Source organism: Drosophila suzukii, chromosome 3 (assembly GCF_043229965.1).
Source record: "Drosophila suzukii chromosome 3, CBGP_Dsuzu_IsoJpt1.0, whole genome shotgun sequence".
NCBI lineage: Eukaryota > Metazoa > Arthropoda > Insecta > Diptera > Drosophilidae > Drosophila > Drosophila suzukii.
In genome coordinates, this window is record NC_092082.1 from 6,272,115 (window position 1) to 6,286,855 (window position 14,741).

Genomic DNA, 14,741 nt, shown 5'->3' on the forward strand with positions numbered 1-14,741 from the left:
GTTTCGGAAGGCCCCTAATATTTTTATCAAAAAATCGATAACTTAATATAATTTTAGCAGCCCTGGTATAGTCTTTGTGCTTCGCATCCCTGGAAAGTTTTTTGGTAAATTACCATGTCTGCGGCCACAAAATTACATAAAACGAGCTGGTGCGCCCTGGGGCAGATGCAACAATACAGAACTAAGGGTAAGTAAGACTAATAAAGAGCCCTTTTATTGACCAAAGATCGAAGAAACGGTTTACATAATGCCGGTGAACATTCACGTTCTGCGGAGCTCCAGTGCCAGAGATGGCATGCTTGGCGGTGTCTCGGCTTAAAAAGTAGCTAGATTTTTATATCAATCTGGCTATTTTCCGAAAATCAATAGAGTGTTAAATATCCTACTAAAAATATTACATATTATATAGCATAACTTTTCACCTTTCCTTTGCAGCCAGCTTCAGCCCAAGTTCAGCTTCGATAGCCAAGCGAAATGACCTTTTTAACCAGGAGCAGCGCCGCCAACGGGATGCCGTGGGCCGCATCGATAAGATCGAGGTCCGGTACCTGGGACTTCCCGAAGATGTCACTCTCGTGATGAACAGCAACATCTCCACGCCCTTTAATTGTGCCCAGCACCTGAGTGAGGGACACTGTAAGCGATCGGCACTGGCCCTGATCGACGGCAGTGTGCCCTGGGATATGCACAGACCTTTGCAGGAGTCCTGCACCCTGCAGCTGCTCAACTTCCATGTCTCCGAGCCGCACGTGGTCAACAAGTGGGTGTGCGATTGTATTTATCATATGAATTATTCTAATTAAAGTTACTTTCTTGCAGAGCCTTTTGGCGCACTTGCAGCTTTATGTTGGGAGCCGCCTTGAACCGGGCTTTCAAACCAGAGGCCAATCTTCAGCTACACAGCTTCCCGGGACCCAACAGTAAGTTAAATTATCTAACACGCCTAATTAGCTTAGTTAGCTTATATCTCCATTATTCTTTTACAGTCAAATCAGGCAGCTTTGTGCACGACATTGTGCTGCAGACTCAGAATTGGCAGCCTTCGAAGGAGGAGATGCGCGCCATTTCGGCGGAGATGGTCAAATTAGCCGCGCAGGACCTGCGCATTGAGCGCCTGGACGTCCAGCAGGATCTTGCCCAGGAGATGTTTAAGGATTCCAAGTACAAGAGCGAGCAACTGCCCAGCATTGCACAGCAAACCCAAGGAAGAGTAACCCTGTATCGCCTGGGTGACCACATTGACATCTCACGCGGTCCAATGGTGGGATCTACCAGTTTCCTGGGCAAATGCACCATCTCGGCTGCTCACAAAGTGGCAGAGGAAGGCCCAGCTGGCGCCTTCTATCGCATTCAAGGTGTTGCCCTGCCCTCTGGCTTCCAACTGAACCACGTGGCATACGGTGTACTGGAGGAGCGGTCTAAGAAACCTGTGAGTACTCCTTCCCAAATTTCTTTGAAAGCTTAAACAATTATGTTCTTATATTTTAGAGCCCAGCACGTCTGCCCAATGAGCCCTTCGAGGAACAACAACAACTGCAATTATCTTAAAACGTTCTTTAATATTTAAAGCTATACGATAAGTGTTAACAGGTAAATCATTAAAGAGCGTCCCCATTTGTTACAAAAATATAACCGTCTTTAACAAGTATACTAACAAAGTTTGGATTTTGTACAATTGTTGGTTCTTATATTATCTTATGGAATGAAATTCTGTAAAGCTCTTAGTATTTTAAAAAAGCAAATTTAGCGTTGAAATACAGCTGAATTTATTCTATAGAACACTTGTGGTCACGGCTTAAAATATTTATGAAGACTTTAAACTTTTAGTGTTGTGATACATCTTCTTTGAGCAGCATTTTTATTGGCTTTTTAAACACCCTTATCATATTTCAGAGTTTTATATTCTAGGAAAAGTTCTGTTTCAGTCATGCATACATTTTGCTGACCACAGACATAAACATTTGGTAACGATTTCAACATTTAACATTTAAGGCATGCTAAAAAAAGGCAGAGAATCGGAGATTCGAAGGAAACGGGCTTAGGCTACTATCTACAGTAAGAACGGGAAATCAACATATCTGTTTGAGATTCAGAGGTCTATTTTAAAAGCTCTTGAACAGACCCTCCAAATCGTGCTCGTTCAGGGCAATAGCCAACATTATCAGTCCACCGAGGAGGATACCAAATATTTGTATAATAATTCCCTTTGGATCTTTGGCCATCTCTGGATTGTGGGCCACACTCATCGTGGGCACCAAATCGGCAAAGGCAATGTATAGGAAGGAACCAGCAGTGGCTGCATAAATCCATTGAGTCATACCATCACCAATTCCGGCAATGAAAAGACCCACAGACATGCCCACAAAGCTAAGAACTGAGCTTACGATGTTCATGTAGACGGCTCTTCGCATGGATACACCAGTTTGGAGGAGGAGAGCGAAATCCCCTAGCTCGTGGGGCAACTCGTGGCAGAGGACTGCAAAAGCGGTGGCGAACCCAGTGACAGGATCACTAGCAAACGCTGCACCAATGGCCAGGCCATCGGTTAGATTATGCAGACCATCACCGATGACTACCATAAAAGCCACAGGGGTGAGTGGACGATCAGGAGTCTTTTCATCTAACTTGGCCTCCTGCAGCATTACATTGAGTTCTCGAGGAGCTGGGAGGTCAGGAGTGTCCTGTAGAGCTGGCTTCTCCATGTGACTATGGCTGTTTCCGTGACTGTGACCATGTCCGTGGCTATGTCCATGACCTGTCTTACCTCCTTTTAGCAAGGGAATTAAATTTTCCAACATGTACATGAAAAGAGCCGCCAGAAAGGAGCAACCACAAAGCAGAGCAGCCTCATTGCTATGTTTGTGATCCGACTCCAAGGGATTGATGCCAGTCACCGCCTCCTCATGCTTCTCTTCCTTAAAAAGAGCGTGGGGCAGCAAATGCATCAGGGCATCACCGGCTAAAGTGCCCACGGCAACGGACACAAGGAACTTGAGGATTTCTTGGTAGGCAGCTGTCTTCATCAGAGGAACCAGAAGAATTCCCAGCAAACCGCAAGCAGAAAGAATCAGCATGGTTATGCTGGCATAGATCCAAGCTAAAAGAAAGTGTGTAAGATATTTTGTTAACAGGGAAATATTTTAAAGCACCTACCGTTCCAAATCTTTTGCTTCTTGTCGCTAAAATTCTCAGATCGAGGAGCTGGTTGCTTGCAAACTCCATTATCGATTTGAGCCAATAGAGCTGGGCAGAGTTTCATAAAAGCCTGCGGTGTAATCCGCACCGAGTTGATGAACTCGTTATACTCCTCTTCTGAGTTGTGAATGGTGTCTGAACCGAAGCCATCCTTCTTTAACAATTTTTGGTAGGCAATGTTTTTATGGAGATCATTGTGGTCCACGAGCAAAGAAAGCAAGGACTTTGGAGATAGACAAGCTGCAACCGGTTCTGAAAGTAGATGCAACTATTTATTATGCTATTATATTTTAAAAATATAGATCTTTTTTAAACACAAGCTTAATGAGTAGAGAAATTTCCAAAACTACGTACCGCCTCATGAAAAAATCGTAAATATTTATAAATACACATACGACTAAATAATACTAGATCTTAAACTTTCTGGGAAGCACCTTTTAGTTCTGTGTTTAGACTTTTAAGGGCTTTATTTATAAAGTTAGAAATCATGTTTACTTCTCAAAGTTTGTTGCTATTTTTCTATGAAACTAGCAATAACATTTCTCCGATCCCAACAGGTTGCTTTCTCATCCGTTGATTGTTATCCAATTCGCATGTGCGAACTTGCCATAAATTCAGTCGGCTGTTTAGTGTTAACTTTATATGGGACAACGTTGTAACGATTGTGTGCACTTCAATTAACTGTAAAGCCCAACCAACAAAAATAACAAACGAAACGATTGAGGCCTGTTTGTTTCTCGTTCTGTATCTGTATCTGTTTCAATTGTTGTTTTGTTTTGGATTTCCGCATCCATAATGCGTTCGTTTATCGTGTTATCGCCCTGTTTTCGTCACCTGCTGACAATGATCTTCCTACCTGCTGATTTAAGGCTTCATTTACAGCCCAAAAGGAGAAAGATATACGCATCTGATAATTCATTTACACATATATCTTATAATTTATGCGACAAGGCCGCGATCGCAGACGGAACTTCCTATCAACCAAATGAGATGGGAGGATGGGATGGCATAATTGAATTGATGATAGACCGCAGTCGCCGGTCGCCTTGCACTTGGAAATCGGCCAATTGATGGAAAGAGTCGAGGCCCGGCTTCATCTATTTATACTTCCATTATAATGCGACATTCTCCCGGCCTCAATTTCTATTGTGTCACAGGTAGTGCTTTATTGCATTCGTTTATAATTGCCAGTCAAGTATGCTTTAATCCATGTATTTTTCATCTTGTTTGGATTCTTTGGACACCGGCTAACTGTGAGAAAATCTAGCCTACTGTTTATTGCTTTGTTGTCTGTCTTACCCTATCTTAAGTATTATCAGTCATAGTTGATGGTCGGCAAACACTACTGATAGAAGTGAAGTGCGAAATCCCTTACCATAAAGATAGCCATGGGGCATTTCTACATTAAATATTGACGGACTATTGTAGACTCACCAGAGCTCTCCCTTGGGTGCCGGTGCTTGGGGTCGTGAATTTCCAGGAACTCCGGAACCTCAGGGCCTATCTCTGGCTTTGAGAGATTAGTGGTCGGCGTAGAGATTTGCACCTCCAAAACTTCCTCATTGGTGGCATTAACTCGTGTCGGCTCGAAGTATTTTGGGGCACTTGTGGTGTTTGTTACCTCCTGGGAGTATCCTTGGGGTCGATGCTGATCGATCGTGTGCGAGGGATCGAATTGGATTTGGCCCAAGTTCAAGCTGAACATCAAATGCTCAAGACCCTGGAAAATTATTAAATATATAATAACATAAAAACATGGTATAAATGATTATATTGGTTAATTTTAAATCAATCTAAAAAGATTCCAAAGTTGGCACATGCAAAGCATAAAAGCCTTAAGAATCTTAAACTTGAACATTGTTCATAACTTACCTAAAAAGAAAGATAAGGATAAGATAAGAAAGATACGATTTTTTATTGATTAAGGAAAACTTTTTTATTGAACAAAAACGATCAAATCCACTAAAAGATTACGACCACATGAAAATAATTGAATTTAAAAATTTTTTCAAGATAATTGGCATTTATGGTCTTCAACTTATCTATGTGTTATTTACAAACTTTGGGAATGCGAGGTGTTGTACAAAGGTTTTAGAAAGTTGCGATATTCTTTTCTACTATTCATATTTCAGCACTATTGTAACCTTGAACTTTTTAAACCCATATATGTTAAATAAACAACTGACAGCTGTTTCGATTCAATGTATGACCTAGAAGCTCAATGAAAAAATGCTCTTTCACCCAAATTAATTTTTTTAAACTTTCTCGTCCATAATTCGCACTTGCAATTTTGCGATCATTTGTCTAAGTATTATCTATCACAGATAATTACTTGATTTACTTGTCAACGTGCCAGGCTACGATATTTGCATACATCAGAATTAATTTGTTTATTGTTATTCCTGAACTCGGTCGCATTTTTGCTGTCGAAAAAGTGGGAGGAGATACCTGGGGTAGGGGGAATTCCATCTAATTGCCTTGACAGCCACCTGTCACCGTAGACCGGGGCGTGTGTCAGGTTAATGATGAGTGACTCCAGAGAATTCTTTAACCAAGATCAGGATTGCAGAATTTGCATATCAACAAACACATTAGGCAAACACGCGCTTGCATAAAAAAACTATTTGTTATGGAGCTCAGGAGCCCACCAAATGGCAATCTTACTTTCATTCAACGAAAATTTGCTTGTGTGCCAAGTATACTATGTAATCGAAATTGGAATATTAGAATGATAATAGAATGTAAGGTGGGTGGCCAGGGGGTGGGACCTTTGATGTTAGTATGCCGAGTGCGTAAAAAGTAAAAACATTTTTGTAACGTGCCATTTAAATGGACAGAGCGTATTGCGTAGTCTATACGCATGAGTAATGTCAATTGGCTTGGATTGTTTGGACTGACTGTCTGTCCATAACTTTGGAGTCCATAAGCATAACGATAGCGTTGCGAAAGTTATAGGTGAGGGGGCCTATTCATATTTCGTCAGCTGTGCCGGCCTGTCATCCTCATTAGGAGAAACAGTCTTATCGCGGTAATCTCCTAATCTCTGACTTGGATAATAGAGGATGTGGTGGGGCGGGGGCGGTTCCACGACACTCGTGTTGATGCTCAAGTCTTGGAATATATATCACACTGTGTGCTGTTCGTTTGTCTGGATTTTGATTAAATTTATGATAATGCCAGCAATAAAGTCTACGTTTTGTATCATACATACGTTCCAACCGAGGCAAGTGCCCCCAGTGTTATAAAATTGCTCCGCGTATATAAAGATTACAACCTTTTAAGGTTTATAACCGTCGAGAGTGTTCTGTTTGCGTTTGTCAACTTGGTCAGAACGGAGTTGTCAGTACACAATTGTTTCACTTTCACAATCCCCAAATATTGGATGAGCTCTAATCTATATAAGCCCCCCTTTCCCCAACTCTCTTTGTTTTTGTTGCTGACCCAAAAATATAAAAAAATACACAAACTCACTAATTTTTTGCCATAATATTAACCGCAAAAGCTTTGCTCGTGTCAGACTATGTTTACCTGTGCTCAAATTACTTTTGTGTGTGTTTACAAGGCTAGTTCGATGGTTTATTGGTTATTACCTCAAAGTTGATTGTCCCGCCATTGCCGTATTTTTGGAATATCTGAGACAAATAGCGATTATATTCCGTGGAAGTCTGCACTGCTTCGAACAACAGGGAACCCAGGCACAATAGGGTTAAAACTAGCACCTGCCTTTTGGCCATCTTATCAATTGAACACTAATGTGGTATATGATTTATATTCTTTTATTCGAACTCCCACTCTAGTGGACGCTCGTCATTTCGCGGGGCTTTACCGGGATTTTCTCGAGTTTTCACAGACGCGTGCGATCCGTAACGCTGCGGCCAACTACCGATCCCGTTCGACGGTCTTTTGAAATGACAGTTGCGCCCACGCAACGTTTTTATACGACTTTCGGCGAGAGGCGGGATCTCCTTTCTCCCTCTCTCTCTCGCGGGGTTCCTCATCACTCTGCGCACTCGCTACAAACTTAACTGGCATTCGGGCTAAGCTTTGGAAAAGCTTTCGCCGGGCCATTAGTTTTGACAGGGAAAAAAGTTTAAATCAGTTGGCCGTTACTACGATTAATTAATTAAAAAGATAGGAGCTGTATATTCCAGCGTCCTGTCTGTTATAAGATATATTGCATACCTACAAGACGGTAATCCATCGGTAGATCGTAATGATCATATGTACGAATATCTAAAAGAAAATCTCCGTTTGCAGACTGGCCTAAAAATGTATTGTTTATATTTTTACTCTTACTTTAAATATAATTATACATTTTTCTGTATTGAGGTTTGTGCTTCATACTTACTATTAATGGTTGTCTGAAATATCCGTATGAAATGATCTACTCTCTTAATTTGCTATATTTAGATGTTTTATTATTAACTTTCTTATACAAAACAAATTCGATTTTTACATTTCGCAAAAGATGCTTCAGTAATAATTGTTACTTACTAAATAAGCTCCTAATTACTTGTATAATATGTAAAAATTGGTACGCATTTTGTATAATAGACATGTTTAATATATCTGTCCTTACTTTCTGCATTTGACGAGGAACTCATTTTTGGGATGAAATATACAATAATAATAAAATTAGCAAATTATTCATAATAATAAATTGAGCAGGGACTTCCCTACCAGAATGCATTTGAGTTATTTACAATAACACTTTCGTAATGTTGTGCGTAGGTTTCCGAATTTCGGTTTGCTAACCTATCTTAATTGTAAATTGAGACTTAGGCTAACTACAAGATATTCCCTTCTATAGTTGCGTTGATTGATCGATACATCGACAAAAGGCACTCCCTCCGTTAAATCGTAGAGTCCTGCGTTCCTAGTCGAACTTCTCCTGGTTGGGCATACAAATGAAGAATTTGGAGCACCACAGATTGATGGCCTGCGAGGTGTCCGCCAGCCATTTGACCGGATTGTGAATTGTCAGATAGTAGACTGGAATACCAGACAGTATAATGATTGTTCCCAACCCCACAACGAAGGGCTCCTGTTTGCACGAGGAGATCACTAGGAACAGGCAGACGATCAGGTAGATGATGGGCAGCACTAAATTGACTTTGATGGGTCGCTCCGTCTTGGGTTGTTTATAACGCATCCACAGCAGTCCGGATACCGAGATCAGCGTGAACAACGCCTCCACATAGCTAACGTAATTGATCAGCACATAAATGTCCTTGATGAAGAGAAGTAGCAAGGTTAGCAGACCCTGAAAAATTAACAAAAGAGACAATCGATTAGTAGAAGTAAAGCTTTTATATGATCTCATAAGTAACATGATCTCATACAACATTTTAGAAGGTTTTTAAATTTTACTTATTATAGGTTATATCTATAGCTTACCAGGAATATCAGTGAAGGCACAGGCGTCAGGCAATTAACGTTGATCAGCGAAATGGCTGCCGGCAGGTGACCATTTCTTGCTCCCACAAAGAAGAGTCGGGATGATGCAAAGATAGCTCCATTCAAAGATCCAAAAGTAGAGCAGGCCACTGCGAATGGCATAATCCAGGAAAAGACGCCCAGCATCTTGTCTCCGAAGGTGACCGCCACTGCATCCGACGACAGAATCTCGTCCGGAGACAGCACCGAAAAGTATGCAATGTTCGTGATCATGTAGATGATCGTGACCACCGGCATGGAGATACATATGGCTTTGGGCAGATTTCGGTAGGGATCCTTTAGCTCCTCCGTCACGAAGTTAAGGTAGTTCCAACCGGAGTATGAAAAGAGGCCGCTATAGAAGGCCAAGGCTATATAGCCGGGATTCTGATGGCCACCAGAGAACGGTTTGTCCCAAAGCTCTGTATTTCCACTGACCAACCACCAGACTCCGGCTCCGACGATCACCAGCAGGGCTAGCACCTTGGTGCCCGTAAAAATGTCCGTAACACGTGTAACCCACTTTACATTATAGCAGTTGATAAGCGTCAGCACACCTATGGTCAAAGATCAAGCAATTAGTCAATACCATAGCTTTCAAACTGATTAACTATCGGCGGATCTTACATATCATGGCAGCTGCCAGCAGCTGAACAGCTTCGATGGGTGCTTCGCAGGACGGCCAGAAGGGTTTCAGCAGATATTGGGCAAAGGTTAATGCCGTGATGGCATTACCCGTGGGCACCAGAATCAGCAGGGCCACCCACAGATAAAGAAACGCAGGCAGGGGGCCAAATGCAGTCCCTATATAGGCGTAATCTCCTCCCGATTTGGGTATCATCGTGCCTGCAAAAAACAAAGAATCGTTAGTCTAGAAAAAAATTTGATTGGCATCATAAAATATTATCTTAATACTCTTAAGACCGTGTTCTCAACCATACCTATGTATGTACAGGGAGCATCCGAAGAGAGTAATATTTTAAGAGTGTCTTGCCTTATAGGGTGAACTGATAAGCATGACATAGTCCCCTAATGCTTAGAATAATTTGCTATCTAACGAGGGTTGTTCAAACAATTAGGTTAATCTCATTTTAAAAAGTAACAGAAGCATTTGTTAATTATCCAAATGGCAATAAGCTTGTCATCATAAAATACTATACTCATATTCTTAAGATGGTTTTCTCATGGGAACAACGTGAACATTAACAAACAGATCTGATAAGCATGGCACACTGCCTCTAATGTTTAGAATTATTTGCCTTTCTAGAAGGGTTCTTCAAACAACTAGGTAAATATCATTTTAAAAAGTAACAGTAGCATTTGTTAATTATCAAAATGTCAATTTGCTTGGCATCATAAAAACACAAGTATTTGTCTATCTAACGAGGATTGTTCAAACAATCAGGTAAATATCATTTTGAAAGGTATCGGTAGCATTTGTTGACATTTAACAATTCGGTGCTTCACAGTTCTAGTGATAATTTTAGATAGGCAGTTAATTTAGCTATTCAAGTTAGTGATCGCTTCAACGAGTTAGTGAATTATAAAATGTTCCATATAAACTGTAAATTTTGTTATACGGAACTGAATTAGGGCTTTAAAATTATGGAAAATTTTCTATTTATACACCATGTTATTATCAGACCTTATTATATTTTTATTATCAGACTTAAGTAAACTCCAAAAATGTTATGTTAATTTGTGTCTGCCGAACAATTTATGGTAATAGGTGTCTGTCAGGTTTGTTGTTAAAAAAAACGTGTTTCAATGACTAAGAATACGTTAATAAGATGACGTAAAAAAAGAGAAAAGACGAGCAGAGTTCTTGGTTCTCTTAAATGTGGTAGATCTTTTGGGGTTCGTAAAAGGTATGAAAAAGAGTAAAAATCAAAGCTCTCATTAGATTGCGGATCCTAGGTTGGTAAATTTATGCTTTCATACGTTTTTACGTTGAGTAAAAGGGGTTGTAAATTTCATTATGCACCAGACGCTTTTTAATTGAGGAAACCAAGACGCAAAAGCACACAAGCTTGCTCTTTGTAAAAAATATAATTTAAACTATTGTTTGTTTTGACAGACAAAATCCTTAATGTTTAATAGGTATAATAAATTGAACCAACAAAATAATTACTTAATTTAAAGATTACAATTCTTATTCGTTGATAACTGAATGTTTTGTCTGGCTTATTTTAGGGACAGTCCCTCTCCCTCCTTCAAAGCAAATTCATAATGGGGAACTGGAACTGCTTTGTCGTGGGCCCCTTGAAGAGGTCGTCTTGATGGGACCGCGCTATTTTCCATGCCTTTAATTTGTCTCCATGGTAATTGGTTGGAGTAGCTAATCTCAAAAGATTCTCACAGCGGGAGCGCTAACTCAAAGGTCATAGTAATTTTCCGTTTTTTTTGTGTCTTGGATCTGGGCCGTTTTTAATTGAAACTAAGATGAATATTCCTGTTCTCCTCGAAACGTTTTTTTTTCACAATGGTACCAGATGTCGCTTGAACTTTTAATGAACCCACTTATTTTTGCAGTTTAAACTCAAAAGAAGACATAGCAATCAAATTTTAATTTTATTAAATTTTCTTAAAAAGTCTTGTTTTTAAATATTTATATAATATATTAAACTTAACTTTTCGCTGTGTATTACAAGTACTAGATTTCCAGATAACCTCTTGCCTTAACCTCTTTAGCAGATTTCCCTGACTCAAGCGTTCTCGCTGAGAAGAGCCCTTGCTCCAGTTTTTAGGTTGTGCTGAGCTTGTCACAGGTGCTTGTCTTACACCTATGTAAACAACTCCCCCACCCAAGTGATATGCCATATGCTGACCCATGAAGTGCTGTCATCAGCGGGAAGCAATAACTGCCAGCCCGGCAGAACATTGTTTGACTGGGCGTGGGCTTGTTATCGAAAATAGGAGGCGACAAACAAAAATTCCATTTCCACGGATCATTACTCACCCAATTCCGCGTAGCACAGGGCTCCCACCATGCTGAGTACACCACTAAGGACCCAGACGATGAGGGACTGTCCGATGGAGCCGGAGTGCTTCAATACTCCCTTGGGACTCACAAAGATGCCGGATCCCACGATTACGCCCACGATGATGGCCACTCCGTCCAGCAGGCCGATCTGTTTCTTCAGCTTCACCCCGGAACCCTGGCTCCCGCTGTCCGCCGCGGAATTATTGGGTTCCGCCGGAGGAACCTCGAACACCTGGCGGGGTATCAGGGTGTCGCTGGCCTGCACTCGCGCCATTTTTCAGAATGTATGAGGTTTTTTTGTGTGGGTATGGGTTGTTTTTAGAACCCTTTAGGATATATATTTTTTAGGGTAACTTTAGCGATTTATTGTGGTTGGATTTTATGTACATAAGTCCATTGCTTTTATCGGGGTTTTCTTGTACTTTTCTCGACTTTTTTTTATCAGCACACTCTTTGTGCCAGCGTGGAGCTTCAAATACAGTTCAGTTCGTTTCAGTCCACATGGTTTTTCTGTTGTTTTTCGATTTCAGTTCTGTTTTGTTCGGCGCTTCACTTATTCCAGTGCTCTTCAGTACACAGACGCACACATTTGTCAGGGGCTGTATATTCAAGACCGATAAGGTATTTAACACACGTGGTTCTATTATGTTCCCGGCAGTGGCATCTTTTCGAATTGAATGGGTTGGGTCGGGTATTCAAGAAAGCAAATGTCTGGCCTTAGGTTTTTTAAGAAAGGCGAAAAAAAACTACGAAATACCGGATGGACCGAACCGTACCGCTCGCCGCACGCTCTGAGTTCAAACTAAGTTTGGAATATAATTTTACCCCCCTATATGAGCACTGTGTGTTGCTCTGCCGGCATCGCTGCCGGTTCAACTTGGGCTTTGCATTTGCCTTGTTTTTTTATTTAGGTGGCAGCTGCTCTCTCGCGCTCTTTTGGGCCATAAACATCTTACCTGTTACCTGTAAAAGGCGCTCACACTTTCCACGGAAACATCCGCCGGCCAATTTGGCAAACGCATGATGCAAGACCTCTCAAACATTTCGCTATATAAGAAGTTTGAGAAGTTTCAGTGCCAAAAATAAAGCACGTGTGGCCGCCTAAGAGAAACTCCCCGACATTCTCGTTATCTCTTAAGTTCAGTTCTCTTCCGTCTTAGTCAACGACCTTTGGGGTACTTATCAACGGAACGGGGACATTTTGGCCCTAATCTGTTAGCCATTTTATTGTCAGTCTATTCAAACACTGGGCAAGCCAAGTGCCAAAAGATATTAGACCGCTGATTTGTAGAGATCTTTAATTGCAGCTGATTTAACGGCTTTGTGGGACAATTACTGCGCACAAGTGAAACTTGCCACAAATTGTTAATGTGATGTTACGAGGTGATCTTTAAAAGTGCCTGTATACGAAGTCAACAAAAACATAAGTGCTCGCTAATAAATAATTTTGAAAATGCCTGTGATTTTTTAGTTCAAATTTTGAATACCTATGTACTAATGTACAATCGATAAAATTGTAGAAAACAATTATAATTTTAGTTAAGAATATTGAACTTTTTTGTTATTGGATGTTTTTTAAAGTACATATATCATAATATGAATAATTCGAATTCTGAGCAGCAATCTCTACTGTATTCCTTTCCGATTTCCGGTAACATTATATTTTCGAATAAGAGGAAGCGGCTGATAAGAAACCTCAGTCGTCCTTCACTAAATCTAATAGGGTTTATAAAACTGCTATGATATCAGTGAATCAAATGTCAATTAGCTCCACAGTCTTTCGTATTTGGATTTGTGAGCCAACTGCGGTTAAAGAGATTTACGGATTTATGATTGAGGTGTAACGAGGCACCATATAATATATGGCTTCTTTTGTTGCTCATTTGACAAAGATTACTCCACTAGATTCGGCGGTCTTTTATGTGCTTTTATACTCATTAATGTGGGGGTATAGCACGCCGGATCGAGCGACTTTTGTTAAACACTTGAGCGGATTATCATGAAATGTAGTTTCATGGGGCAGGGGGACATCGCCAGGCGCGTGCATTTGACATTTCAAACTGTGATAATTCAATTGTGAAACGTGAACCTTTAGTACCCGACTGACTATATGGATTAGCTACCCATCCGACTCCAGACCCCTCTTGCCCGCCATAAAAAAGTACTACAAATAATAAACAAAACAAGTGTAGCGCCTCCACACATTTTTTAGTAGCTCAGCTCGCGGGATCAGATCATTTTGGGTCCGTGGAGCTCCTCTGGTAATCTAATTGTAAAAGACACACACAGGGCGCTGGTGGTTTGCCGGTGTGGTGGTGTCTCCATAGCCACAATTACAGTGGTTTCGGGGGATCAGTTCGGGCCCCCGTTCGCGGTTGATTAACTGTGATTCCGTGTGACTTTTATTGTCGCCTCGTAGCTGCGGGATATCAGCTTATATACCACTTCGAGGGGTATACTGATTTTGGGTTTAACTTAGTAATTTATATTTCTAACTTTACTTAAGTGATAACCACTGCCACAGATGTGTAGGGTTTCTGGTATAATTCTTATCAGGCCTTTTTATTTTAAGAGATTTTTTTTTTTTTTTATTAATATTTTAAGGATTCTTTTTCCCCTCAGCACTATTAAGTTTTAGTATATTATGTTTTTCATTGATATTATAGTTTTTACTAATAGAATCCCAGATATCACTGTCTTTCCGCTAGGGTATTCCAATCTTCGAACTCAGAGCTAACCCTTTCTTTCTTGTTATTTTTTAACTTTGCCGCGCCGCTCATAATGTATTCGTTTTAGAAGGAAAATATGATGGATCACTTCCATATGCAATTTTCGTTAATATTCCGGTGTCGCTTCCATCATATCATGACACGAGTCATGAGTTTTCATGATCACCATTCATAGTGTAATGTAAATGTACTTAAATTTGCGTATGAATATTGTACATTTTTATTTTTAGATACGGAAAAACGTATTTTTTAGTTAGTATATGTTTAATTCATTGTTTGCATTTACAATTTATTTGGTATATTTTCACGCCATTTAATTGCCTAGGGGATTACGTTTTAACTTTATATCCTTGAGAGGGGGCAACCGTAACCCATTCGCACTGATAACCCGAAACAGA

The 14,741-nt window shown here is 40.5% G+C and overlaps 3 protein-coding genes across 3 annotated transcripts; 1 reads left to right on the forward strand and 2 right to left on the reverse strand.

Moving 5' to 3' along the window:
- The first annotated feature begins 50 nt into the window (after window positions 1–50).
- Window positions 51–1,650, forward strand: mRpL39 (mitochondrial ribosomal protein L39). The gene is made up of 5 exons (XM_017079338.4): window positions 51–187; window positions 436–760; window positions 820–920; window positions 987–1,429; window positions 1,489–1,650. The coding sequence occupies exons 1-5, from the start codon at window positions 115–117 to the stop codon at window positions 1,546–1,548; spliced, it is 1,002 nt and encodes a 333-aa protein (XP_016934827.3). The 5' UTR covers window positions 51–114; the 3' UTR covers window positions 1,549–1,650.
- Window positions 1,540–7,108, reverse strand: Zip71B (Zinc/iron regulated transporter-related protein 71B). Its single transcript, XM_017079337.4, has 4 exons — window positions 6,786–7,108; window positions 4,630–4,915; window positions 3,154–3,447; window positions 1,540–3,097 (listed from the first exon to the last, which is right to left on the reverse strand). The coding sequence occupies exons 1-4, from the start codon at window positions 6,927–6,929 to the stop codon at window positions 2,103–2,105; spliced, it is 1,719 nt and encodes a 572-aa protein (XP_016934826.3). The 5' UTR covers window positions 6,930–7,108; the 3' UTR covers window positions 1,540–2,102.
- Window positions 7,109–7,587: 479 nt separating this feature from the next.
- Window positions 7,588–12,422, reverse strand: mnd (L-type amino acid transporter minidiscs). Its single transcript, XM_017079523.4, has 4 exons — window positions 11,591–12,422; window positions 9,259–9,477; window positions 8,593–9,188; window positions 7,588–8,458 (listed from the first exon to the last, which is right to left on the reverse strand). The coding sequence occupies exons 1-4, from the start codon at window positions 11,886–11,888 to the stop codon at window positions 8,072–8,074; spliced, it is 1,500 nt and encodes a 499-aa protein (XP_016935012.3). The 5' UTR covers window positions 11,889–12,422; the 3' UTR covers window positions 7,588–8,071.
- Between the last annotated feature and the right edge of the window lie 2,319 nt (window positions 12,423–14,741).